The sequence below is a fragment of the Hippopotamus amphibius genome, chromosome 10, assembly GCF_030028045.1.
Source record: "Hippopotamus amphibius kiboko isolate mHipAmp2 chromosome 10, mHipAmp2.hap2, whole genome shotgun sequence".
Taxonomy (NCBI): Eukaryota; Metazoa; Chordata; class Mammalia; order Artiodactyla; family Hippopotamidae; genus Hippopotamus; species Hippopotamus amphibius.
The window spans coordinates 114,367,759-114,393,718 of NC_080195.1; the positions used below are offsets into that span (position 1 = coordinate 114,367,759).

Genomic DNA, 25,960 nt, shown 5'->3' on the forward strand with positions numbered 1-25,960 from the left:
ACATCACAGAGCACATTCAAGAAAAGACACAGTTAACAGCAACTTAAATAATTGCCATGCTTCAAATGTGGGTCTTGATCTTGAGAGTTTAGTGGGGCAATTACGCACTCACTCAATGGCACTGAACATCTGCTGCTTCCTTATGCCTTAGGGAAATACTACCGTCCAGACCTGAACTTCCCTCGCGGTCTGCCCAGGCGGAGCCATGGTATCAAAGACTTTGAAAACGATCCGCCTTTATCGTCGTGTGGAATTTTCCAGTCCAGAATGGCAGGTATGTGGGTGTGAGGCTCATTCTAGTAGGAACAATGACAACAATTGCAGCCGTGGTCATCACTCACGTGTACTGAGCCCTCGCTACGTGCCCTCTGAGGTCAGTAATAGCACTAGCCTCACTCTGCCGATGAGGACGCTGGGGCACAGAGAGGTTAAGTCTGTTGCCCAAGGTCACACAGCTCGGAAGTCTAAGCACAGAGATTTGACCCAGGAATGGGTAGTCGGGGAAATCAGGAGGAATGAAAGGGATGGAGAAGAACAAGAGAGGGAAGGGGAAAAAAAAAATCAGTGACCACTGAGTGCACTAAGGATGTCATTTAAAAAATTTTTTAAAATAAAATAAACATCTTTTCTTTGATTTTATTTCAAAAATCTGTCCCTTTGGACTTCTGTTTTGTCTGAGGTTCTGGTACCACGTGACTGATCTTTTGGAACAGAGGAGGCCATTGAGTTCATCTGGTCTTCATTTTATGAATTAAGAAACTCAAACCTAGAATCAGGAAGGCTCGGGGGCTTCCCAAGTCACACGTTGGTTAACCAGAGGAGCACGCTACATTCCTCCCCAGGGCTATGTGGTCAGTGTTCGGTCAGCAGCTCTCCGGGCAGGGCGGGGACCTCTGAGTTGTAGCATTTGCTGATGTCAGTGGTGTAAATACCGAGCCCGCCCCGCAGCTGGTTTGCAGCTACGGACACACGGTGCCTGAACCTGGAGGTGGGAAAGATGACACAGCCGGGCTCCCACGGGTGGCTGTGACCTGTCCCCCCAACCCCAGCGCTACCTGGGCTCCTTCCTCCCCAGCACACCGTGGGCTGTGCGCACACGTGTGTCTATGTGTGTCTGTGTGTGTGCACACCCCTTGCAGCTCTGTGTTTCATGTCAAAATCCTCACCCATTTGCACAGCCACCATGGGAGGCTGTGTGAATGTGTACGCATGGGAGTAACACATGCTCATTTCCTGCGGCTGCCGTAACAAAGCTCCACAGATGCAGGGGCTTAATTCACAGAAACGTGTTGTGTCATGTTCTGGAGGCTGGAAGTCAAGGTCTCAGGGCTGCTCCTTCTGAGGTTTGAGGAAGGGTCTATGCCAGGCTCTTCTCCTTGGCTTGTAGATGACTGTCTTCTCCCAGGTCCTCTCTGCATGTCCGTCTCTGTGTCCAGATCTCCCCTTTTCATAAGGACACCAGTCAGATTGGATTAGAGCCACTCTAGTGGCTCACCTTAACTCGATCACCTCTATAAAGACCCTCCGTTCAAAGAAGATCACATTGTGAGGCATGGGGGTTAGGACTCCAGCATATGAATTTAGGGAACAGAAATCAGCCCATCACCATCCACTGGAACCTCACTTGGGTTGGTACTGTGTAGATTTTGTAACAAAGAGATCCCCTTCTTTCACAAAGACCAGGTCCTCTAATGTTGCAAGAGGAAATGTGATTTACAGGCTTGTCCTTCCATGAGCCTCAGGGAGCTTGAGTCTCCACCGCTGCAGAGCAGATGACCATGAACTTGAAACGGCACCCACTTGATGGCTCAGAGTTCTATGGGTCAGAAACACAAACACTGCATCGCTGGGTTCCCTGTTCAGGGTCTCAGCCTTGAAATCAAGGTCCCGGCTGGGTTGAGTTCCCACCTGGAGCCTCCTGAAAGCAGTGCCACACTCATCAGACTGGTAGAAGAATCCTGTTCCTTGTGGTTGTAGGACTGACGTCCTCACTCCCTTGCCTGGTGCCAGCACAGGGCTGGCAGGATTCCTAGAGCCCCATCTTCCTTGCAAAGTGGCCCCTTGGAAGCCAAGAATAGAGAATTTATTGCATTTGAACCCCTCTCCCTTTGGTTTTTAATTTTTTTTTCTTAAAGTATAGTTGATTTACAATATCATGTAAGTTTCAGGTGTACAGCAAAGCGATTCCGTTATACATATATATACATTCTTTACCACATTCTTTTCCCTTATAGGTTATTACAAAATATTGCATATAGTTTCCTGTGCAGTACAGAAGGACCTTGTTGTTTGTCCATTTTATACGTAGCAGTGTGTATATGTTATCTGCCTTCTTTTCTGTGACCAGCCAGAAAAATCTCCGCTTTCAGTGGGCTCACCTGGACGGGTCCAGCCCACCTGCAGTAATGCCCTTTCTGCCATATAACGCAGCCTGGGTACGGGGTGCTAGCTCACCACACTCACAGCTTCCACCCACACACCAGGGGATTACACAGGGTTTGCACACGTGGCAGTGGGGGAGGGGATTCTTGGGGCCACAAGACCCTGCCTGCCACAGGTCAGAAGCCACCCATCGGGGTTGCCCCCATGGGCGGCTGCAGTAGTGAAGAGGGCACGTCTCCGCCTGCTGTTTTCCAGGGGAAGCTCTGCTGGACAGTGGCATCAGGATCACCGCCGTCTTCACCTCCCCGGCCCTCCGCTGTGTGCAGACAGCCAAACACATCCTGGAAGGTCAGTGTCGGAACTGCAGCGAGCTTCTCATGTGGCCTTGACCTCATGACTCTTCTCCAGGGGGAGAGGGCCGTGAGCGGAGGTGAGGCTGGAGTGGGTGGCCGTGAACGGCCACACAAAGTCACAAGACAGTTGTGAGCTGTCGGGAGGCACTGAGCCTGCTAGCATTTCTGGAAGGTCAGAATTGTAATTCACCTTTGGCCTGCTTCTGCCTGTGTTTTTTAAGAAGCTGGGGGCGAGGGTGTTCCTAGGGAGCCAGGAACTGCTGTGGTCTCTTCTAAAGTCCAAAATGCAGGACTCCCCGGGCAGGGGAGTCAGCTCCCGGGAGCTCCAGTGCCATCAAAGGCTGCTGTGTGTTGGGAAGCCAGCGGCAGACCCTCCCGAGCGAGCATCCCTGTACAGGAAGAAGCATGTTCCTGCCAGAGAGGGGCAGCCTGCCCGGGAGAACTCAGTTCCGCCCCTCCCGGTGCGGGGCAGGGAGCACGTGACCTAGGTCAGCAGGCACGCACGGCCGGCCCTCTGCGGTGATGGGAGCGAGGGCAGAGTGCTGGGACACAGTGCAACAGGGGAGCACACGGGGAGAAGGGGCCTCTGCTTTCCCAGAGACACAGGAAGTCAGGTCACCAGGTGAGCGCGGGAAAGGGGAGCATGAAGGTGTGACCAGGACAGGGATGGCAGAGCACAAGATGACCGTCGGGCGGCCCGAAGGCCCCTTGAGGTCCCAGGCACAGCTTTACACTGACACCCATCAGCCGGGCTGGGGCTGAGCCCAGGCGTGGACTGCGAGGAGCCGGGGGAGCGGGGGCTGCCCTCGGGGAGCCTGAGGGCAAAGAATGAGAAAGCACGAGGGGCCGAGGGGGCGCGCGAGACGGCCGTGACTGAGCCGAGGTTTTCAGCTGCGTCGGGGGGGGAGCTGGGGGCCGGAGGAGGCAGACGATGCCAAGGATGAGCTCCTGAAGGGAGATCCCAGGAGGGGGCTGAAGGATTGGAATCAGACATGAGGGAGAGGAGGCTTCAGAGAAAGGAGGCCTGACTGGAGACAGAGAAGAGGGTGGCCCTGAGCTTACAGAGGGGCGCGTCTGCTGGGAATGACCGGATCAAGGTCGGGGGGGAAGGACATCTCTGGAGGAAGGGGACAAGGAGTGGAGAGCCTACTTCTGGGCAAGCCGTCTTGCGGATAAAGGCACTGTGCCTGGAGCGGTGTCGGAGAGAGGGCAGCCTCGAGCAGACCTTCACGGGGGGAGCTGCTGAGACGCTGGGGGGTCCTCCAGCCCAAGCGCCACCCGGGATGTCCTCCAAGCAGATCAGAGGAGCTCTGACAAAGTGCCTTCCCCAGTCCGCCGTGCAGCTGGGAACCCCTCCCGGGGCTGGGCCTGATCCGTGCACGGGCCCCCTGTGGACTCGTGGCCAAGCCAGTCCTCTCCTACCTTCTCATCAACGTGCTGTGTCATGACCAATCGCTAAGTTGTGAGGGTAGACTCATTTCATCACCACCCACCTTCCACACATTTAAAACTCGGAGGCCGTCTCTGCGCCTCAGCAGCCCTACAGACGTCCTCCACTTGTCATGTCTCATCCGAACGTGACGGGGACCCCGGACGCCCCTGCACGGTTTCTCGGGTCCCCGAGACCGAGAAACGGCCGTGGTTGCCCCCACTTTGAGGATCGCACATTCACTGCTTTGCTTCCTAGCAGCTCCGGGCCCTGGACCCACGGAGCCAAGGGCAGGTTAAGGCACAACGTCAGCTGCTGAACAACCTGGGAGGCGCCCAGGACCCGGCCGCATTTACTCTAAGTGCTTCCATTTGATAACTCTTAATATATAGGATGGAAGAAAGCAAAACAGATATGAAGTCATTTTATCCCCAGCTAGCTTAGGATCAATGCATGTGTAATTAATTCAACAGCTGCAGTGATCAGATGTGAAGAGAGCGAGAAACACACTATTACAGGATGAAAGGTGACAGGCTCGTTCCTGAATCTCCCGTGCCCCCCGCCTGCCTTTATACCTGCCATGTAATTGAGCTTATATTTTGTTCTAACCCACCCAAGAGGCTGCTTCGTTTCCACTAACCTAAAAAAGCACGCTAATTTCCACCTGGGGCTGGCGGCCCACAGGTGAGCAGGGGTGACACCTGCAGATGGCCAGGGTCCTGCCAGGCTGGCACGTGGATGTCTCTGACGGTGACTTCCTCCAGATCACCCACCCCCCTTCCCAGTGATGCTGTCAGGCTCTCCCGCCCAGCCTCCCAGCCATGGTCACAACACATGAAAGAAAAGCTAAGGAGCGTTCTTTTGGCCTTAAAGGAATGTGACTTGAGAGCTTCATAAAACATTTCTCATAACTTTATCCCTTTTTGTCTCCATTCATGTTTCCTCATAAAGAACATAGCTGTTCCAGTTTCTCTGACTTCTATTATGTGCGTCTCTTGCATATAACATAAGAAGTTCCCCAGAATGTTTTCTGACAACGATCGTGTCTTTAACACGATGTCTCGTTGACTCTTACTCTATATGCGGGTGAAGAGGAGGAGGAAGTCAGTTGAATGAGTGTAAATCATAAATCCTGTGTTAAGCCAGAGAAGCGGGACCCCCAGCCTTCCCCACACGTCCTCGGACAGGACCACCCTGTTTCCCAGGAAGCTAAACTTTATTTCTGCACAATGTCAGTGAAGGTCCAGATGGACCATTTCCCAAAGTGTGACCCACGGAACAGGAAGAGGGGCCAATGCCATTTGGGACACTCCAAATTCTTTCTCTTTTTTTCATTTTGTAGAGTATTATTTTTTTTTAAAGGGTCTTTTTGGTCATGTAGGGTTTTTTTTGTTTTTTGTTTTTTAAAGGTCCAGTTAACTAATTTACTTATTTACACATTTATTTACTTATTTATTTATTATTATTTTTTGGCTGTGTTGGGTCTTTGTTGCTGCGCTCGGGCTTTCTCTGGTTGTGGCAAGCGGGGGCTACTCTTTGTTGCAGTGTGCGGGCTTCTCATTGCGGTGGCTTCTGTTGTTGCAGAGCATGGGCTCTAGGTGCGTGGGCTTCAGTAGTTGCAGCATGTGGGCTCAGTAGTTGTGGCACACGGGCTTAGTTACTCTGCAGCATGTGGGATCTTCCCAGCTGTGGGATCTTCCCAGCCCAGGGATCGAACCCGTGTCCCCTGCATTGGCGGGCGGATTCTTAACCACTGTGCCACCAGGGAAGCCCTAGAGTATTATTTTTATTTTTTAATTTATTTTTTATTGAAGTGTAGTTGAATTACAATGTTGTATTAATTACTCCTGTACAGCAAAGTGACTCAGTTATACGTATGCATACATTCTTTTTCATATTCTATTCCATCATGGCTTATCACAGGGTATTGAATAGATTTCCCTGTGCTCTGCAGTAGGACCTGGTTGTTTACCCATTCTCTATATAATAGTTTGCGTCTGCTCATCCCAGACTCCCAGTCCTTCCCTCTCCAAACTCTTTCTTCGTGTCACCTATTCCCCGTGGACACAAGCCCCTCACAGGCTACGGGAGAGCCCAGAAGCCCCGTCAACCCAGCTGAACTCTGTTTCCTAAACATGCTTGCAAAGGAACCCATTTCATGGGCCTGAAATACATTTTGGGAATGGATCTTATTGCCAGCATTTGCGTTCAATGTCATTTTCTCCATTTCAAATAAAAACATTAAAGTCTTGTTTTCCCCCACTTGAAAAGAGTTGGCCTTAGTTTAGAGGACTTTTGCTGAAGGTATAAAAAGTCAGTTTATGGGATATATTTTTTCTGTAGCAACCATAGGATGCTATTTTCAGCCAAACAAGTGAAGTATATTTAAATGAAAATCTGACCATATGAAGTTTTTGTCATGGTCCAAGCGCAGGTTGGAAAAGAATTTCCAGACGTAAGGCAGAATGTAAAGAAGATAGGATTTATTAAAGAGAAGGGACATTGCCAGAACAGCGGGTGACTTCCTGGTGGCCGGGGAGAGTCGACCATAAGCTTGGGTCACTTGTCTGTTTTTACAGCCAGGGAACAAAAGGACTTGCATGTCACCTGCTGATTGGGTGGGTCAGCATGATTCCAGCATGCCGAGCGGGAGAAGAGTGGGATGAATGCCTTTCCTTATACGGGACAGGAAAGGAGCAAGACACGCCCTCGGGAGGGCTCAGAGATGTCGAAATGGTTCTGAGTGACAGAGTGATAAGGATTCAGTAACTATTCCGTGTTGTTGGCCCTTGGAGTTTATCTAATTCTTTGTCCTTGGAGCACACCACAGCTTTACCCAAAGCAACTCTGCCAGTTAGAGTTCAATGAATTCATGACTTCCATTTCCAGTTTTTTTAATTTACAATAGAAAGTGGAGGTTTTTTCTCATTAAAAAGAAAAAATCCTAGGGAAGGGAGCGTTGGGAACGTTAGAATGTTCCGGAAGATGACTCCCATCCACCCTCCGCTTTGGCTAAGTCTGGGGTAAGGGTTTACCAAGATGGCGCTTCCGTATGACTAACAATCTCCACGATTGGCCATCTTTTCCTCGGATCATTGGACCAGCCAAGTCTTCATAAGTGCGCGCTCCTTCTTGACCGAGGAGGAGCCCGGATGGCGTGAGCTGGGGCTGCATCGGGCAATCAGGATGAGCACCCAGGGGTGGGGGTGGGGGGCTGCTGACAGTGGCGCCTCTCAGATCCTAGGAGACTCTGGCCCTTCCTGATGGGCAGAGGGTCATCACCCCTCTGATACCCCCCAACTACCTGGGGGCTTTTGTCTGAGAAAAAGCACATCTGTGCGTAATCACAGGACAATATTCATGAAGCCAAAAAAAGAAAACTCACATTTTTTTCAAAGGTTTGATTTAGACCTAGGAAGAGACATTTACAGAAAGCCAACATAGACGCTGGAGATGATAAACGCTTGTATTCTGTTGAAACCAGAGCTCAAGCTGGAGAAGAAAATTAAGATAAGAGTAGAACCCGGAATCTTTGAATGGACCAAGTGGGAGGCCGGCAAAACCACTCCGACCCTCATGACCCTGGAAGAGCTGAAAGAGGCGAATTTCAACATCAGCATGGATTACAGGTGAGCCGCCGCTCTGTGTCTGCTGCTGGGGTTCCCTCGTTCTCGTTAAAGAAAGGTTATTCCCTTGTTAAAGATGGTGAGGAAGATGGAACGCTGCAGTGGGGTTGCAGAAGGGGGACAGATCAGATTCCTCTCCGAACACAAGGCCAAGTGGGGCTTTTTCACCCAGGAGCAGGGTAGGGGATGGGAAATTCCTATGAGAAGAGGGTGATTCTTGCTAAACCGACCCACAAGGATCCTTTTAGGGACCAGGGGATCAGACACCTCCCCTAGGGGTGGAGGGAAAGCGGAGTTTGCTCAGATATCCAGGGTGGTCAGATACGGGGCAGGAGGGGAGGAGGGGGGCAGATTCTGGTTAAACTGAGTCCACAAGGTTGGACGTGAAGCCCACGGGTCAGGCCGGTCGAGGAGAGGGTCAGGGAGTCTGGCTAGCGTTCGTCAGCCGAGAACCTGCGTCCCCCTCTGCCCGTGGCTGGCTCCGCCGTCACAAGCCCTGTGTGCCGGGTGCTCAGCAGGAAAGCAGACTGGAGGCGCGGCGCCGGCTCTTTGCTGGTTTTGAGCACACAACTGGGGGCTCGCTGCTGACCGCGAGCCCCGGCCGGAGACAGAGCCCCCTCGCTCCTTCTGCTCCCCTCCCCTCCTCCAGGCCCGCCTTCCCCCTCGCCTCCCTCCTGCCGGCCGAAAGCTACAATGACTACGTGCACAGGTGTGCGGTGAGCGTGGAGCAGATCCTCAGCACCTGCCCGCAGGACGGTACGTGCCCCTGTCGTCCTTGGGTACCAGCAGCCTCGGGGGTTGGGGTCTCACCTCTGGGATGGAAATGGCTGATTTTTGAACCTAGGGATGCCCCAATCTCCCCCGCCCCATTTCCCCGCCACTGAGTGCCACATCACTGCCTCTGCAGAGACACACGCCCCCCCACCCATGCCCTGGGGCTCCCGATTCTGGAACTGGGACCCAATGGGACCCAGGACAGCAGGGGCAACACAGACCACCCTGCCCACCTCCCAGGAAACGAAAGAAACTAAGAACCAACAACCATACGCTGGGTCACGTTTAAATGACAGTGCGGACAAAACATCTCTTTAAGTTGATGGTTGAGACCATTGAGAAATTCGAACATGGCATTTAAGTATGGAATCTGAATATGGAAATATTGAGGAAATGTTGTTAATTTTGGCATGGTGGTTGTGTAAGAATGAAAAGGCCTCGTTCAGCAATGCAAGCCGAGGTATAAGCTAGGAGATGGCGTGACATTTGGGATATGCTTTAAAGTACTTCATTAAGCGTCCATCAACCGATGAACGGATTAAGAAGATGTGGCACATACATACAGGGGAATATTACACGGCCATAAAAAGGAATGTAATTTTGACATTTGCAGCCATGTGGATGGACTTGGAGGGCATTATGCCCACTGAAATGAGTCAGATACAAACACTTCACTTACGTGTGGAATCAAAAAAACACAACAAACTAGTGCACATAGCAAAAAAGAGCCAGACTCGCAGATACAGAGAACAAACAAGTGGTTACCAGCGGGGAGAGGGAAGGGGGAGGGGCACTGTAGGGGGAGGGGGGCAACAGGTCCAAATTATTAGGTATAAAATAAGCTACAAGGCTATATTATTGTACAGCATGGGGAATATAGCCAATATGTCTTAGCCAATATTTTATAACTATAAATGGAGTATAACCTTTAAAAATTGTGGATCATTATATCGTGCACCTTATATAATACTGTAACTTATACAGTATAATATTGTACATCAACTATACTTCAGTAAAAATAAAATAAATAAAAATGCTTCATGGAGAAGGGGGTGGGGTAGCAGACAGATGATACAAGATGGGCAAAATGTCAACAGCTGTAGGAGTTCCCTGATGGGAACACGGGGATTCATCAGACCCGCTTTTGGGGTATATACTAAAGTGTCCACAGTAAAACATGAAAAACGAATGCTATCAGATGTAAGTTAGCAGGTGTGTATTGAACATCAGCGATGTGTCAGGCACCAAATAAAACATCATGGGAGGGGCTTCCTAGGTGGCGCAGTGGTTGAGAATCCGCCTGCCCATGCAGGGGACACAGGTTCAATCCCTGCTCCAGGAAGATCCCACATGCCATGGAGCAACTAAGCCCGTGCGCCACAACTATTGAGGCTGTGCTTTAGAGCCCATGAGCCACAACTATTGAGCCCATGTGCTGCAACTACTGAAGCCCACGTGCCTAGAGCCCGTGCTCCGCAACAAGAGAAGCCACGGCAATGAGGAGCCCGTGCACCACACGAAGAGGAGCCCCCACTCATCGCAACTAAAGAAAGCCCGCGCACAGCAAAAAAGACCCAACACAGCCAATAAAATAAATAAATAAATAAACAAATAAACAAATTTATAAAAAAAAATAAATCATGGGAAAAGTTCAGAAAAGAAGGCACACTCTCTACCCTGCAAAGGGTTTGACTATTGTTGGAGGGAAGAGGTGCAAACGTCTGGGATACTAGGAATAGTAACATGAAGAAGCGCTCAGGCGGAGTCGGTAAGAGACCACCCGGCCCACTTGCCCCACCTGCCTTCTTTCCCTCCCTCGTCCCAGGAAGCCTGGGGCACCGAGGACCCTGACGACCAGAGCCTCAGGAAGAGCTGAGCCCCCGGCCTCCCCCCAGCGTCCCCAGCGCACTGGGGGGCACACGCTCCGAGACCCCAAACCTTGCCGTGTCCAGCACCCCACACACCTGGCCACGAGGCTGGTCTACGTTACCTGTTTTAACGGGTGGGCACCCTGGGGAAGGTGCTAGTGAAAACCGCACCTTAGTGGCATTTTTATCAAACTCACGCTGTTCACAGATATTGCCACAGGCCATCAGGGCACAGGATGAAATTAGAGCCTGTCCTGCACCAGGCCCTCCCCCGCTTCCCGGCCTGCCCGTCTCCACCTGCCCAGGCTGGAATTCAGTGTCCACAGGTGACACCTCCCCACGGGCTTGAGGGCTTCTGGACGGGGACACAGAGCTGCTGCTTCGTTGCCTCTGGTGGCTCCTGCCCCCGCCTGTGAGCTGCTCGCTGCAGGGAGGCAGGCCTACCTGCCTGAGGCTGTGGCACGTGGCCGAGGTGCGCAGGAGGCAGCACCTGAGCGGTAGAATGAGTAGAATTTGGAAGGGAACGTTTGGCCCAGGAGGAGGCAGCGGGCGTGAGCAGGGCAGGAAGGCGAGGGGCGTGTGGATCAGCGGACGGAGCAGCGAGAAGCCCCGTGGGGCTGCAGGGAGGCTCACACCTGCCCATCACCTGGCGCGGGGAGAGGGGGCCCTTCACAGACCTCACCTGCTAGGTCCTCCCCCTCCCGTGCGGTCTGGAGTATCACCTCCATTGACACCACGTAACTTGGAAGCTCAGAGGGGCTGGAGGGCCTCCGTGTCCAGGTGTCCCTCTGGAGAGCACAGGCCAGGGGTCAAACCTGAGTGTCTAGCAACCACACAGTGACTTTGGCAGCCAAAGAAATGAGCGTGAAATTACCAGGCGGGGGCTCGGCTCTGGTGTCACACTGGAGAATTTATGGCCACGTCAGGGGCAGCGTGAACAGATCGCTCTGTGAGCCATGACATTCCAGGAAGCCGGGGTTCTGGTTTCCTCCTCAGGAGGATCGCTGGGTCCGGCCTCTGGGCCTCCTGGCTCCCCTGAGGGTCTAGCTCCCAGGCTTGCTTTGTCCCGGCCTTGGCTGTCACGACTGTCACCTCCAGGAGACTCGCTGGGCCCTGGACTCTGGAGGTCCTTCTGTAAAGTGGTGGCCCCTTTGTGATCAGCCAGCCAATCACTCTCAAGTTCACGGACGAGGCCTGGAGGGAGCCGCTCAGCGCCCGGCACCATCCCATCCCTGAAGCTCAAGGGCCAGTACAGCCACCCCAGCCCTCCACGAGGATGTGATGGGCTCGGAAGAGTTTATACACCAACGAGATGGGCGTCCCTGGTGGCTCAGTGGTTCAGAATCCGCCTGCCAATGCAGGAGACACGAGTTCGATCCCTGCTCCAGGAAGATCCCACATGCTGAGGAAGAACTAAGCCCGTGCACCACAACGACTGAGCCTGTGCTCTAGAGCCCGTGAGCCACAACTACTGAGCACATGTGCCACAACTACTGAAACCCACATGCCTAGAGCCTGTGCTCTGCTACAAGAGAAGCCACTGCACCGAGAAGCCAGTGCACCACAAACGAAGAGTAGCCCCCACTCGCCGCTACTAGAGAAAGCCCCCACCACAACAAAGACCCAACATAGCCAAAAATAAATAAATAAATAAATATTAAAAGAAAAAAAAACAAGAGGCCAACTGCCAGTGTTATTCAGCTATTACCAACCACGCCTCCCTCCTACCCAGGTCCCTCAAGGCCTCGGGCCCCACGAGGTCGCCCCACCCGACAACCTGGGGCGCCCCTCTGATCAGAGGGGTTCTCTGGGCCTGCCCTGACCTCGGGTGTCCTTCCTCCCACAGCGGGCGTCATCCTGGTGGTGGGCCACGGCTCGGCGCTGGACGCCTGCACCCGCCCGCTCCTTGGGCTGCCGCCCCGGGACTGCGCAGACTTCGCCCAGCTCGTGAGGAAGGTACGCGCCCCCTCTTTCCTCTTTGGGCCACAGAATCAGGCAGCCCAAGGACGCGGGGTCAGCCCGTGCCCTTCTCAGAATGGAGACGCGTGTCCTGGCCACCCAGGCACTGGGGAGCCCCTGTCCCCTGAGAATGTGCCCACCTGCTCTGATGCAAAGGGCAGCCTTGGGCAGGGAGTGACAGGGGGGCTTCGTCATCTTTATTATGATGGCGACTTTGGCCATTTGCCACCAAGAAAACATAAAAACAAGACCAAGGACTTTTGTAATCAGGTCACGTGATAATTCCTTGCCACTCCAGTAGCTGAGCACATGGTCCGGTGGAGGGTGAGTGATTGGATAAGAGAAAGGGCGGTTGCTGGGCTGGCATGCTCTGGGGACTGGGTGGCTGAGGGACAGAAAGGAGCCCCTCCCTTGCCTGTAGAGTCCTCCAGCCATGGGATCATGAGCTGGTCGACGCTGCCAGAGTGTGTGATGCTGGGCTGGGAACACATTAACACATACTGGAAAAGCAAGCAGGTGACAGGTGTGTACAGAAGGATAATGGGTACTTTGGACCAACCCGTGAGCATCACCTGGCAAAGCAGAGGTGGCTTTTATCCAGACGGCGAGATGCATGGAGGCGGGAAACCCAGGACTCAGACACTGCCCCCCACCCCACTCTCAAAATCTACTCAGAGTCAGACTTGCCCTCTGCCCTTGTCCTGCTCATCAAATTAATCAGTCAACTGATCAGTGGCCTTGAGGCTGGGAGTGCAGCGGTGCGGACAACACCTTTGATGGGAGATGGGCCCCCGACCTGGTCATGGTACCACGGCCGGCCACACCTTGTTTGCTGCAGGTGTGGGCCGCAAGGTGTCACTGAGCCCCAGAGGGGCCTGGGGGCTGCAGAGGAGCAGACCCCTGGCCCGGAATGGCCCAGCCCAGCCCAGCCCACACCAGCTCCGTGCTGTGCAAAGTACTCTGAGCCCCTCCCCGCCCTGCCAGAAAAAGCACCGTGCCCCCTCACCCTGGGTGCATGAGAACCAAAGGGCTTCCACACGTGAAATATCAGGCATCAGACCCCTCACTCTTCTTCCTGTTTCCTCCGGACCTGAGTGGAAACGTGTGCCCCCTGAAGTGTCTCCAAGGTGGTGTTTCCAGTGATGACCCGGACATCCCTGAGCCCTCCGGGTTCCTGGGCCACCGGTTGACCATTGTCCAAACACATGGCTGGAGCCACCCCAGGCCACACTGGGAGATATCCAGATAGATTTTTCAGGGGGGGGATTTTCCTGCTCGGCCCCAGTGCCACCTGCTACCTAAGTGTTCTTCTTACCAAACGCAAGTTCACGTGCGTGACTCACAGTGAGGCCAAATAATACGAAAACGTCAGAGTTTGGAGCAGAGAAAGTTTCTAGCAGGGCCGAGCAAGGAGTCAGGTGGCTCAGGCCCCAAACCCCGAGCTTCCCGAAAGGGCTTCAGCAAAGCGTTTTTACAGGCCAGTGAAGCAGGGGGTCGCAGGGTGTGTGATCAGCTCGTGCGCGATTCTCTGATTGGCTGATGACGAGGTAGCAGGGAGGAGTCACAGGGGTTCACAGGATCAGTCCTCAGGCGCCAGTAGGTCTGGGGGCTGCAGGGTCAGGGCCATCAAGTAGTTAACATCTTCCATTTGGTGGTAGTTTTTCAGCATCTGAAAAGCTCAGGGAATGTGCATCAGATACTGTTATCTGGGTACTTGAGAGAGGAGACACGGCAGAGGGTATGGTGGGGGGGGGCGGGGATCTGTCCCAGGGAGGGCCCATAGGGTCCTGCTCTGTTACATTCTCTCGCTCCTGCAGACGACACCATGTTTCCTGCCGGATACAGCCGCTGCTTCTGTTCCTGCATCCCTTCCCACCCCGGGCTCCCCTGGGGGTCCTCGTCACCCACGCGGATGCACACGACAAACACTGACTGATTGCACGTCAGCTACAGGTTGACAGTGTTCCAGAAACCCATGAGTCTTTGTGGCCAAATTCCCTCCCACTCCCCTGACCCTTGGCCTCCCCTCTCAAGAGGCCAGCCTTGAACTTCCAAACTCCTGTCGCTTTCTTATGCTGAGGATTTGGTGTCCACTGCCCCCCCCCCATGCCCACGTAAGCTGGACTTGCCCGCGCGTACCAGAAGTTCACCAGGGGCTTTGCCAGTGATGGGCCTTCAAGTCAGGGGCAGCTGAAAACGAACATTCAGGAGCCCGCCCCCATCACACCCACCCCTGGGCCCTCCCCCCAGTCTCTATAAACAGAAGGAGAGAGTGTCCTTGAGTCAACACCAGCCCACACTTGGACTCTGCCCCCCAGGTTGGAATTTTTGCACATTTGATCTAACAAAAGAATTTCCAGACACTGAAAAGAGAGGGGAAAAAAGGAAAACAGAAATGTGAACAAACAAAGCCTTAAAAACAAAGATCTCCTCCAAACCATTCATTTTACAGGGAATAGAGGTCTAAAGTCTCACTCTGACCTCTTTTCTCGGGTTTGAACGTAATACCTGTATCTTGTTGTGATGCTGAGTTTGAGAATGGAAGCTACTCTTCAAGCAGCAGGGCAGACAGAAGGGTTCTCGGCCTCAGCACGACTGACATCTGGGCAGGAGGATGCTGGGGGAGCTGTGCTGTGCACCATGGGATGTTGAGCAGCATGCCTGGCCTCTCCCCTGAGATGCCGCCGCACCCCCACTTGTGACAAAGAGTAAGGACAGACATTTCCCACTGCCTGCTGGAGGGCTGGGAGTCCCCACTGAGGGCTGCCGTGTGGGATGTCGGTGTCGTGCTCAAGGCAGTGGTGCCCACATGGGTACGTCATGCTTCCTCTGAGGTATAGCGGGCTTTAGACTAAGTCTAAAATCAACGGACCTGGTGCAAAATATTAATAACTGATTTTACTCCCTCTAGATCCCTTCTCTGGGTATGTGCTTCTGCGAAGAAAACAAAGAGGAAGGGAAATGGGAGTTGGTGAACCCTCCCGTGAAGACGCTGACTCATGGCTCAAACTCAGCGTTTAACTGGAGGAACTGGATTCAGGGCAGCTGAAGCCACCTCTGCGTTCGCATAACGTACGATGAAGAGGCAAAACTCCATAGAGGCTGTAAGATACTGTTATTCTGCAGGGAACTTAGTCGCCCCTAATGTGATTTGTAGAAGCACAAAAGGCACTTTTAGACACAGCGTGTTTGCCAAGCAGACCGTCATCGCAGGAACTTGGCTGTGGGGACACCCCCTTGTACCATGTGCATCAGCCTTGTGGCTGGGAGAGGAATGAGGAACCATGACACCCACCCCGTGGAAAATTCCACTTTATATTTTTTATTCATCAAGTTCCCAATCGTTTTTTCTTTTTCTGTTTCAATCACTCTTTGGCTATGTCCACACAGGCCAAAAGAGGTGGAATGTTGAATAGAATGGTACCAGAAAACCACCTACCAGATCAAAACCAGGAAACAGGCTTGGTGTCCACAGACCAGGTATTAGTTTCCTGCTGCTGCTGTAACAAGTAACCACACAGCGGTGATTAGAGACACAGCTTTTTAAACACACATATCTTTACTCTGTTACAGTCCCACAGGTCAGCAGTTCTGAAACAGGCCAGTGGGTTTCCTTCTGTCCGCTGCCCTGGGGAGGGTCCTCTGCCCTGGGGAGGGTCTGCAGCCCTGGGGAGAGTCCACTTCCCTGCATTACCAGCCTTTAGGGGCACCTGCATTCCTTGGCTCAGGGCACCTTCCTCTTTCCTCAAAGGCAGTGGTGGTGCCTCTTCAAATCTCCCTGTTCCTCTACACAGTCACACTGCCATCTGCTTCTGACCTTCGTGTCTCCCTTTTGTAAATTCCCTTGGGATTACACTGAACCCACCCAATACTCTGGGAATACCTCCCCATCTCAAGACCCTTAACTTAATCCCACCTGCAAAGTCCCCTTTGCCATGTGACATAACAGTCACAGGTCCAGGGATTAGGAAGTGCACATCTCTGCGGCCACTCTTCCGCCCACCCCACCCCAATCCTCCCAAACACATGGGGCTGCTTGCACAGAGGCTGGCATAAGTATTTATGAAACCTCCCCCTTGACGCAGGTCTACCAGCTTCTCTTTTTCTCCCTTTTGATCAAATGGAGGGAGGAGGGGTTTGCAAAAGGAGGGAGTGGGTCCTGCCCTCACTAACAGGAAAGAGAAAGCAGAGAGGACCCCCTCCCCAACCCCACACCAAGCACGGTGAGGTCTCCAGGGATAGTGTATCCATGGTGCTCCGACTTTGAAGAAGCTGGTCCAGGCAGTTGATGGGGGGTTGGGAGGTGCGGCCCAGCAGTGTCCTCTCACCCCATCCCAACTGAAGAAAAGGAAAAAGCCCTCCAAGGGCTCAGAGGGAGGGCACAGTCATGGTCGGACATGCTGCCCACCCCCCCCCCAATCCCTCTGTGTCCTCTCCTGGATACCCCAGGGCCAACCGACCCTTCCTAATCATGAGGGTGAATAAAAACTTCACAAATCAAGCAAATGGGATTTACATAGTGGTCCCTTCTTTGGGGTGGTCCACAAGACATCCGGGTTCACCCTCTCGGGGGTGAGGGGGTCTCACGCCCCCGGGTAATGAAGGAAGCAGACAGTGACCTCCTCCTGGCTGGGCTGGTGATGGGGTCTACACGGGACAACGAGATGGGCTTGAATCTCAGAGCTGGAGGGCAGATGTGCAAGAAACACCATTATCTTTACATTCTATAATCCTGGTTCTGACTAGACCTCCTTCGCTGCAATGATTGATAGAAAAGCCCACTTCTGTCGTTCTCGGTTCCAGGATGACCCTCACTGTGCGGGGCGTCCTCGCGCACAGAGCTGTGCTGGGCAGGGATGGAGGGGCCTCAAGAAGCTTTTCTTTACGTGGTGTAAGTTTTCAACTCCATGAACTAATAAGAAACCGAAAAAGAAGGGAAGAAAGATTTCTGAGCACTCTCCTCTTTCCTCGCCCCTTTGGCCCTGCTGGTCCTCCAGGGTTTACAAGCATAGTCTGACCCCTGCTGACATCATCTGGAAGTAGATGTCCTGTGCCCACCGAGCGCCCACCTCCCACCCCCACCCACATCATCTCTTTGATTTCCTCACCTGTGGGCTCCAGAAAACAAATCTGGAAAGGAGCCCTCCCCCATGTTCTGCTTGCATCCCCCAACAAGGTGAAGGTTAATCTTGTTTGAGAACTTTGTGGCACAATGACTGGGATTTCTCCTGGCCCGGTACTTGGCTCTTTTGGAAGATGGGAGGGGCTGAAAGGGGAGCAGGAGCTGGCCTCGGGCTGGGCTGTAAAGGAATTGAGGAGCCTGAGCTTGTGCCTCTGTCGCAGAAGCCTTCAGCCACAGGTCCGGGACCACCCATCTCTGCAAACACTCTGCTATGTTTATCTGAGAAGAAAGAGCCATCATCATTTTCCATGGAAGCAAGTCTTACTGTAGAACCAAATTTGAGGAGCTTTAGCTATGCGTCATGTTGGTGAATTTCATGGGCTGAATCGTGTCCCCCCAAAATTCATAAGTTGAAGTCCTAACCCCTAGCACTTCAGAATGTGACTTTTTTTGGAGATAGGGCCTTTAAAGAGGTGATAAAGTAAAATGAGGTCATCTGGGGGGCCCTATTCCAAGATGACTGATGTCCTTATAAGAAGAGGAGATCAGGACACACACATCCACAGAGGCACATCCATGTGAGGACACAGGGAGAAGACGGCTGTCTACACGCCCAGGAGAGAGACCTCAGAGGGACCGGCCCTGCCCACAGCTCGATCTTGGACTTGCAACCTCTAGAGTGTAAGACTAAAATAAGCAACTATTTTGTGAGCTGCCCAGCCTGTGGCACTTTGTCAAGGCAGCCCCAGGACACTAATACAGAGCATGAAATCACTGATACAAACACCAAAAATGGATACTTCTGAAGGGCTGGACACTGGCCAGGGCATGCATCTCAGCACATGGCACATAATAAATGTCACCATCAACCACCCAGATCCATGCACCACCCATCCTGATGTTTTCTGTGCCTGTTTTCAAACAGTAAACATAAAAATCTGACTCCCTGTGGGCAGGCCTTGTGAGGAGTCAAGGCTAGAACCCAGGTTACCCCAAGGTCCTCTCGCCCCAGCCTTGGGGAAGAACAAGGTCCATGGATGTTTGTGCTGACCCCTGATCTCCTCTTTTCCCACCCTAGTTATTTCCAGGAGCCCCCAGGGGAGCACGGATGCTCGGGAAGGGGCCTGTGGAACACTGCCCTTCTCAGCCCCCAAGGTCAAGAGCCTCTGGTGGCTTTGCCAACCTGCCATCTGAAGGAAGGCCAGGCACCCACCTGCCAGCGCTCCCAGGACCTCCTTATACAGATCCAGGCTGGGGGTCTTCTCCTCTCTGAGCCCTTTTGTCACCTGGTCTTGGGAGCTCACAAAGGCCTACAAACAGCCCTGACTGCTCCTCCCACTCCATCCAACCCCCAAATCAGTCCAAGGAGCTATAGAGGATGAAGGGGGAATGGAGGCATCCCCCCCCACCCATGCACAGAGTCCCCACTCCCTCTGGCCACACAAGGAAAGCCAATTGTCAGTATTTGCAGATGCTGGGACCTAAGCCTGGAACCCCAAGAAATGGACTAAAATCCTCATACCCCAAGAAGAGAATTCAGCAGCGTGGCTGGGATCAAGGGTAAGTTCAGACATCAATAGCTTTTGTTTATTGCCACATCCTTAGGAGATACAATGCAGACAATATCCCCTTTGCATGGCTGTGACAACAAAATATAAAATGCCTAGGAACACACTTACAGGACTGATGAGAACTTACCATACCACGGAGGGGCACAGAAGAAGGCTGGAATGGTTGGAAAGGCACACCATGTTCCCCCATGGAAAGCAAGACTCAACATCACAAAGGTGCCAACTCCTGAATTAATCCAGAGTGATCACAATCAAACTCAAATCTTGAAAATGACTTTTGAGGGAGAGATGAGTGGATTCTGAAGTTCATGAGGAAAAACAAACTTCCAGGAGGAATAACTGACAAAATCCAAAAGGGAGTGTTGGGAGAAAGAGGGGGAGTAACCCCAACAGATATTAAACCCATTATAAAGCTACTGTAGTTAAAACAGTGTGGTAGAAGAGCTGGATTTTAGGCAGGGAGATCAGCGGTGTAAATAGAAAGACAGGAAAAAGCCCTAAAATATAGGGGTTTATGTATGTTAAAGTGGGTGATGGAATGACTGGCGGAGGTAGGGGGAGGGGCAGTAAATGATTAAGTCAGTGATGGGACAATAGGTTCATCATCTGGGAAAAGGGAAGTTGGAGTCATTCATTCCTCACTCATTGAAAAAAAAATCAAAGATTTAAATGTAAAAAGTGAAATTGTAAAATTTCTAGAAGATACCATGTGAGAAGTTTTTTTAAAGTATCTCAGAGTGGGTGAGGAAGGCCTCTGTAACCATGACACAGAAATCTGGAACTATAAAAGGAAAAAAGATAAATTCAACTAAAACATTTTTCAAATCTGCTTTAAAAAGCACCTTAAAGTTTAAAAGTACAAGCTGGGAAAGTACAAAATTTAAAAGTACTACAAGCTGTAACTCTACCCCCAGCCCGCCCAGCCTCCCTCTGCACCCCAGAGACCCCGTGCCGTTAGCCACACTGTGCCCTGCTGTGTTTGCTGTCACCCTTCTGTGTAGACATTGCTTACTTCAAAGGGTGCATTGGTGACCACATCCAAGTTCACTGCAAGCCCAGGACCTGGGCACGGAGTAGCACCCACTCACCTCTGCAACAGTGATTCACCTGCAAACCTGCTCCATTCACGTGGTCCAGGATTTCCCAACCTCGGCACTATTGACACTGGGGAAGGATAATTGTTTGTTGTGAGGGCTGTCCTGTGCACTGTGGGACATTTAGCAGCATCCTTGGTCTGGACCCAGTAAGATGCCAGAAGCACAAATCCTTCCTGTTATGATAAACAAAAATCTCTCTGGACATCACCAAATGTGCCCGGGCAAAATCATCCCAGTTGAGAACCACTCATGTATTCCCTTCACAGAGATGTGGGGAGCCCCATTTCCGGGGGGTGACGTGTCAAGGTACGCAGGCTCCCCAGGTCCCTTCTTGAGCTGAGCAGCTTGTGATGGTCTGAAGGTCAGGGCTCTGTGAATTAGAGGACAGAGGAAGCCCAGGGGTGCCTGTGAACAGATGTGGAGCCTGGGAGGTGGGGGCTGCACTGAGGGGATGGACAAGACCAGCACAGACAAGTTCTGTTGAATGGGCCTTTCTGTCCTGGGGGCCGAGTCCTGGTGACGGCTAGCCCAGCCTTGTTTCTAGTCTTTTAGTCCCTTGGGCCGAGTCCCCCAACCAAATTCTAGAACTTGAAAGTCTTTACTTTTAATTTTTATTTTATTTTGGAGCGTAGTTGACTTGCAATGTTGTGTTCGTTGCAGGTGTACAGCAAAGTGATTCAGGTATAAATATACATGTATCTATTCTTCTTCAGATTCTATTCCCATATAGCTAATTACAGAGTCCTGAGTTCCCTGTGCTACACAGGAGGACCTTGTTGATTATCTATTTCATACGTAGTAGTGTGTATATGTCAGCCCCAGTCTACGAATTTATTCCTCCCCTCACCGTCCCCCTTTGGTAACCATAAGTGTGTTTTCTAAATCTGTTTGTTTTGTAACTAAGTTCATTTGTATCGTGTTTTTAGAGTCCACACACAAGTGATATCGTGTGAAGGTCTGCCATGAACACCCCATGGCTGTGCAGCCCTGGGACCCAGTGCGTGACCCCAAAGCAGAGTAATCTTCTCCTCGGTCCCTACCCGGTACACCCCCCCTCCCCCGGGGCCCCAAGGGCCAGCAGACAGTAATGCACAGAAATTAACAGAATTGCAAGAAATAGTTTCCAAAAATGGAGACATGAATTATTCAATGAACATCACCACCAGCATTGTTCAAAGGAATTAAATTGGGTTCGGGAGACCTGAGTCTGAGCTCCAGCTCTGTCCTTTACTCATGTGACCTCGGGAACGATCTCCGTGTGTTTTGGGTTCACCACCGTGACACGGCGGTGCTGGGTCACAGCATCCCGCCCTCTGTTCCGGAGGAAGCAGCATCTCAGCAGTGAGCAGTGGGGGGCTGAGCTGGAGAGTCGGGGGCATTTGCCAGTTTCCGTGGTGCCATGCCCCCCCCCCCGCCCCCCGGCGTTTTAACAGTTGATTTACAAAATGCCTGAGAATTTCAAATCCGCTCTCTTAGGCAGGTGTGAGCCCGCTCCAGCCCACCTCTGCTCTGTGGGGGGAGGTCAGGTTTAGTGAGAGGGGCTTCGACTGGCCTGTGGGCACCAGGGCACCATCAGAGCACGTGCTTCGGGCGGGTGCCCACTTCCTGCTGAAGAAACAAGGCTCTTTCCCAAAGAGGGGACGGGCAGGAAGAGGGGCCAGACCAGGAGAGCGAGGGGACCATGGCCGCGGGCTGGGAGGACAGACTCGTCTGAAGAGCGGGGTCAGGGGGTACCGGACTGTGTGTGCTGGACTCTGGACAGACGTGTGGCTCCTAGGATCCCTCCAAAGCTGCGTCTCCTCTGGGTTCCCGGTCCAGCCAGCGACACGGGTGCCTGGACCCTGCCTGGAGGGAGCCCCACCCCCTGCCCATACCCAGCCTCCCTGCTTCCAACCCACCCTGACCCGCTGCCTCCCCAACACGAGGAAACCCCACGCTTCCTCCAAGGCAAGACAAAGCCGGCACGCTCCACACACTGAGTAAAGTCTGGGAGGCGGAGGTGGCAAACTACCAAGCTGAACTTGACTTTTAGAGACGTGGCAGATTTTACAGGCTGCTGCATCACAGAAGGAAATAGGAAGCCAGCTGTGCAGAAGCTCTGCAAGGCTCCGCAGGCGAGGTCCGGATTCCTTAGCTTCCCGTCCCTGTTTGGTTCCAAGTAAATGCCACTTCCAGCTGTTGAATACCATTTACTTCTGAGACTGAAGCCCACAAAAAAAGCTAAGAATCACACACACACACACACAATCTTCTCCGTGAAGCGAAGATGTTCTTGAAGAAATCATTCCAAAAATGAATGCTCTGGAAACATCAGAGTTCTCCTCCCTCCACAAGTGCATTTCTTTCAACCGGTAACTCATTCTCTCTCATTCCGTCCTGTTCGCAACGAGGAGAATCTGTTCGTGCAATAAACCAAAGTACTTTCCAAAGAAGCTACAGCACAGAAGCAACGTAAATCCCCAAAGAGAAACGCTCTGAGTGAGCCGCAGGTAGGCTCTCCCCCAAAACCCCTCCCCGAAAGGCAGCCCAGCTTATTTAGCGGTTGATTCTGGAACGCACACATTTTACTGCCTTCAGTGATCCTTGTACCATTTTGCTCTCCTTACTCTGGGTGCTGACGGAAGGGCGGACGCTGTGCCCTGGCTCACTTCGATGTTATTAAAAAACCAAGGGTCCCAGAGCTTATTATCTGGGGAGACACAGTCAGCCTTTTGGGAAAAGCAAGGAACCCCGAATAAACCATCGGCCATCTTGTTTCCCAGACGTGCGGTCAGATGGGCATCACCTGGGCGCTTGCTAGAAATGCAGAGTCTCAGGCCCCTGCCCCACCTGCTGGGTCAGAAGCTGCATTTTGGCTCAGTCCCCAGCGGGTGTGCACGTAATGAACACGAAGAGGTGCTGTCTGCCTTGGTGTAAATATGTGACGTCACAGGCCATGGGAAGATGGAGAGGGACACAGCAGAGAAGGGAACCAGCGATGGTGACACAGTGTTCGTGATAGAAATCTGCCGCCGTCCCCACGTCCTGGCCCTCCGAGGTCGTAATCGATGACGCTAACGTCTTCCTACCTCCTCCTCCTCCTTTGTTTATTCCTTAAGATGAGTGAACCCAAAGAAGTATGGTGTATATATCTGGTGTATATATACATAAGATATATGTGTATATATATGGTGGAATGCTACTCCGCCATGAAAAAGAATGAAATCATGCCATTTGCCGCAACATGGATGGACCTAGAGATGATCACACTAAGTGAAGTAAGTCAGACAGAGAAAGGCAAACATCATATGATGTCACTGATATGTGGAATCTAAGAAATGTGATACAAATGAACTTATTTACAAAACAGAAACAGACTCATAGACATAGAAGACGAACTTATTATGGTTCCCAAAGGGGGAGGGGAGGGCAAGAGGGATAAATTAGGGATTAACAGATACAAACTATTCTTCATAAAATAAACAACAAGGACCTACCATACAGAACAGAGAACTATATTCAATATCATGTAATAATCTATAATGGAAAAGAACCTGTGTGTGTGTTTAACTGAATCACTTGCTGTACAACTGAAACTAATGCAACTTTGTACATCAACTAAACTTCAATTGAAAGAGAAGTGAACCCGTATTTTTGCCACTAGAGGAGAGCTTTCTCCTGCCCTGAAGACCTCCTCAGAAGCCCCAGAGTTTGTGTGAGATGAACTGGGCATCGTCTACATGGGCAGCTGGAGGCCCTGGAGACAGAACGTTAGACTCGAGCCCCGCCTGCCAGGAGCTCTCGCCATGAGTGAGCGAGCCATGGGACGTTATCAGGGCGCACGGGTGTCTGGGGAGCCCCAAGGACACCGCCTCATCCGATCAAGCCTGCCTTCGTCTCCAGCGCCCATTCACCATTAAATAAACGTCCACCCATCGTGTCCTCTGGCTCCGCGGCCCAGTCCCCCTGAGGAGGCCTGAGCAGCTGCGGGAAGGTAACCAACCATGAGGTCAAGAGAAAACACTGGTCACTTCATGTGAGCCAGTGATCAAATGAAGCTCAAAAAGATAATCAGAGAACTTCCCTGGTTGCTCAGTGGTTAAGACTCTGCACTCCCAATGCAGGGAGCCTGGGCCCAATTCCTGATAAGGGAACTAGATCCCATATGCACTCCGCAACTAAGAGTTCACATGCCGCAACCAAAAAAATAAAGAATCCCACATGCCACAACTAAAGACCCAGCACAGCCAAACAAATAAATAAATATTTAAAAAAAAAAGAAAGAAAGAAAGAAAAAAAAAGACAGTCGGCCCCCAAACTGAACCCGGTGAACTGAGTACAGCCGTCCATCCTGGGGGTTATAAAGAAAGAAAAATGCACCAACCACTCCTTGTTCAGACCAGACCATCCTCAGCTCAGGATGTAAACCCAGCCTGGTCCTGGTCCTGCGCCTGCTGGGTGGGGGGACTGCGGGGGCGGGGCATGATGCCTGACAGTGGCCTGTGGAGGCTCGGGGGGAAGGGCACGCTGGAATCTGTGGTTTGGTGGGTGCATGAGCTGAGCCAGGCCCACTGCGGGGCAGAAGTGCTCACCCCAGGCTCTCACCTCGAGACGATCCAGGCCACCAGCCACTCTGCCCGTAGGCCGAGGGGACGAGGGAGAGAAGTGGAGATGTGGCCCGGCCAGGACCTCCTCTGGTGAGGATGTAAGTCGTCTTGCCATCTCTACGCTCCTTGATTTCCCCGTTCCATCTGGCTTGTACAGAGCGTGGAGCAGGGCACTGGAGCTGCGGCTCCCCTGTGGGCTGTTTGCAGCCGTGATTGGGGTGGTGACATCAGAGCAGGGGAAGTGGCCCAACCTGGGCACCAGGTCATTGTGGTGTAGAGGAGCTAAAAAGAGTACACATTTCAAGTCAGAAAACTCTGAGTTCAGCCCAGACTTGACACTCACCTACTCTGTGACCTGGAGTCAGTTGTTTAATTCTCTAAACCTCTATTTTCTCACCTAAAAAATGGACACATGTTAGCAACTCCTTCATAGGATTGTGGTAAGGTGACACTAACCAACATTCTTTATGTGAAACATTTAGCATAATGCCTAGAACACACTGATCTCAGTGTAGCTTGGAAGCTCTACTATTTTTCTTTTTTTTTTTTTTTAGAACTTTTATTGAGATACAGTTAACATACAATAAACTGCATATATTTAGAGTGTACAATTTGGTATCCCAATCTCCCAATTCATTCTCCTCCAACCCTCCCCGCTTTGCCCACTTGGTGTCCATATGTTTATTCTCTGCATCTGTGTCTCTATTTCTGCCTTGCAAACCAGTTGATTTGTGCCATTTTTCTATAGTCTGCATATGTGTGTTAATATACAGTATTTGTTTTTCTCTTTCTGACTCACTTCACTCTGTATGACAGTCTCCAAGTCCATCCATGTCTCTGCAAATGTCCCAGTTTCATTGCTTTTTACAGCTGAGTAATATTCCATTGTATATATGTACCACATCTTCTTTATCCATTCATCTGTTGATGGACATTTAGGTTGCTTCCATGTCCTGGCTATTGTAAATAGTGCTGCAGTGAACATTGGAGTGTATGTGTCTTTTTGAATTATGGTGTTCTCTGGATATATGCCCAGCAGTGGGATTGCTGGGTCATATGGTAACTCTATTTTCAGTTTTGCAAGGAACCTCCATACTGTTCTCCACAGTGACTGTATCAATTTACATTCCTACCACAGTGCAAGAGCATTCCCTTTTCTCCACACCCTCTCCAGCATTTGCTGTTTGTCGATT

General features: G+C 51.8%; 1 protein-coding gene across 2 annotated transcripts in view; it reads left to right on the top strand.

The window, feature by feature from the left end:
- The window catches only part of UBASH3A (ubiquitin associated and SH3 domain containing A), a 52,082-nt gene extending 35,235 nt beyond the window's left edge, over window positions 1-16,847 (top strand). The window contains exons 9-14 of one of the 2 annotated variants that reach the window (XM_057697276.1): window positions 152-274; window positions 2,638-2,730; window positions 7,649-7,793; window positions 8,440-8,546; window positions 12,279-12,388; window positions 15,303-16,847. In XM_057697276.1, coding sequence (XP_057553259.1) covers window positions 152-274; window positions 2,638-2,730; window positions 7,649-7,793; window positions 8,440-8,546; window positions 12,279-12,388; window positions 15,303-15,440 — 716 coding nt within the window. In that variant the 3' untranslated portion in view covers window positions 15,441-16,847. The remainder of the gene's footprint in view (window positions 1-151; window positions 275-2,637; window positions 2,731-7,648; window positions 7,794-8,439; window positions 8,547-12,278; window positions 12,389-15,302) is intronic. The other variant, XM_057697277.1, reaches the window with a different exon arrangement.
- Window positions 16,848-25,960: the final 9,113 nt, after the last annotated feature.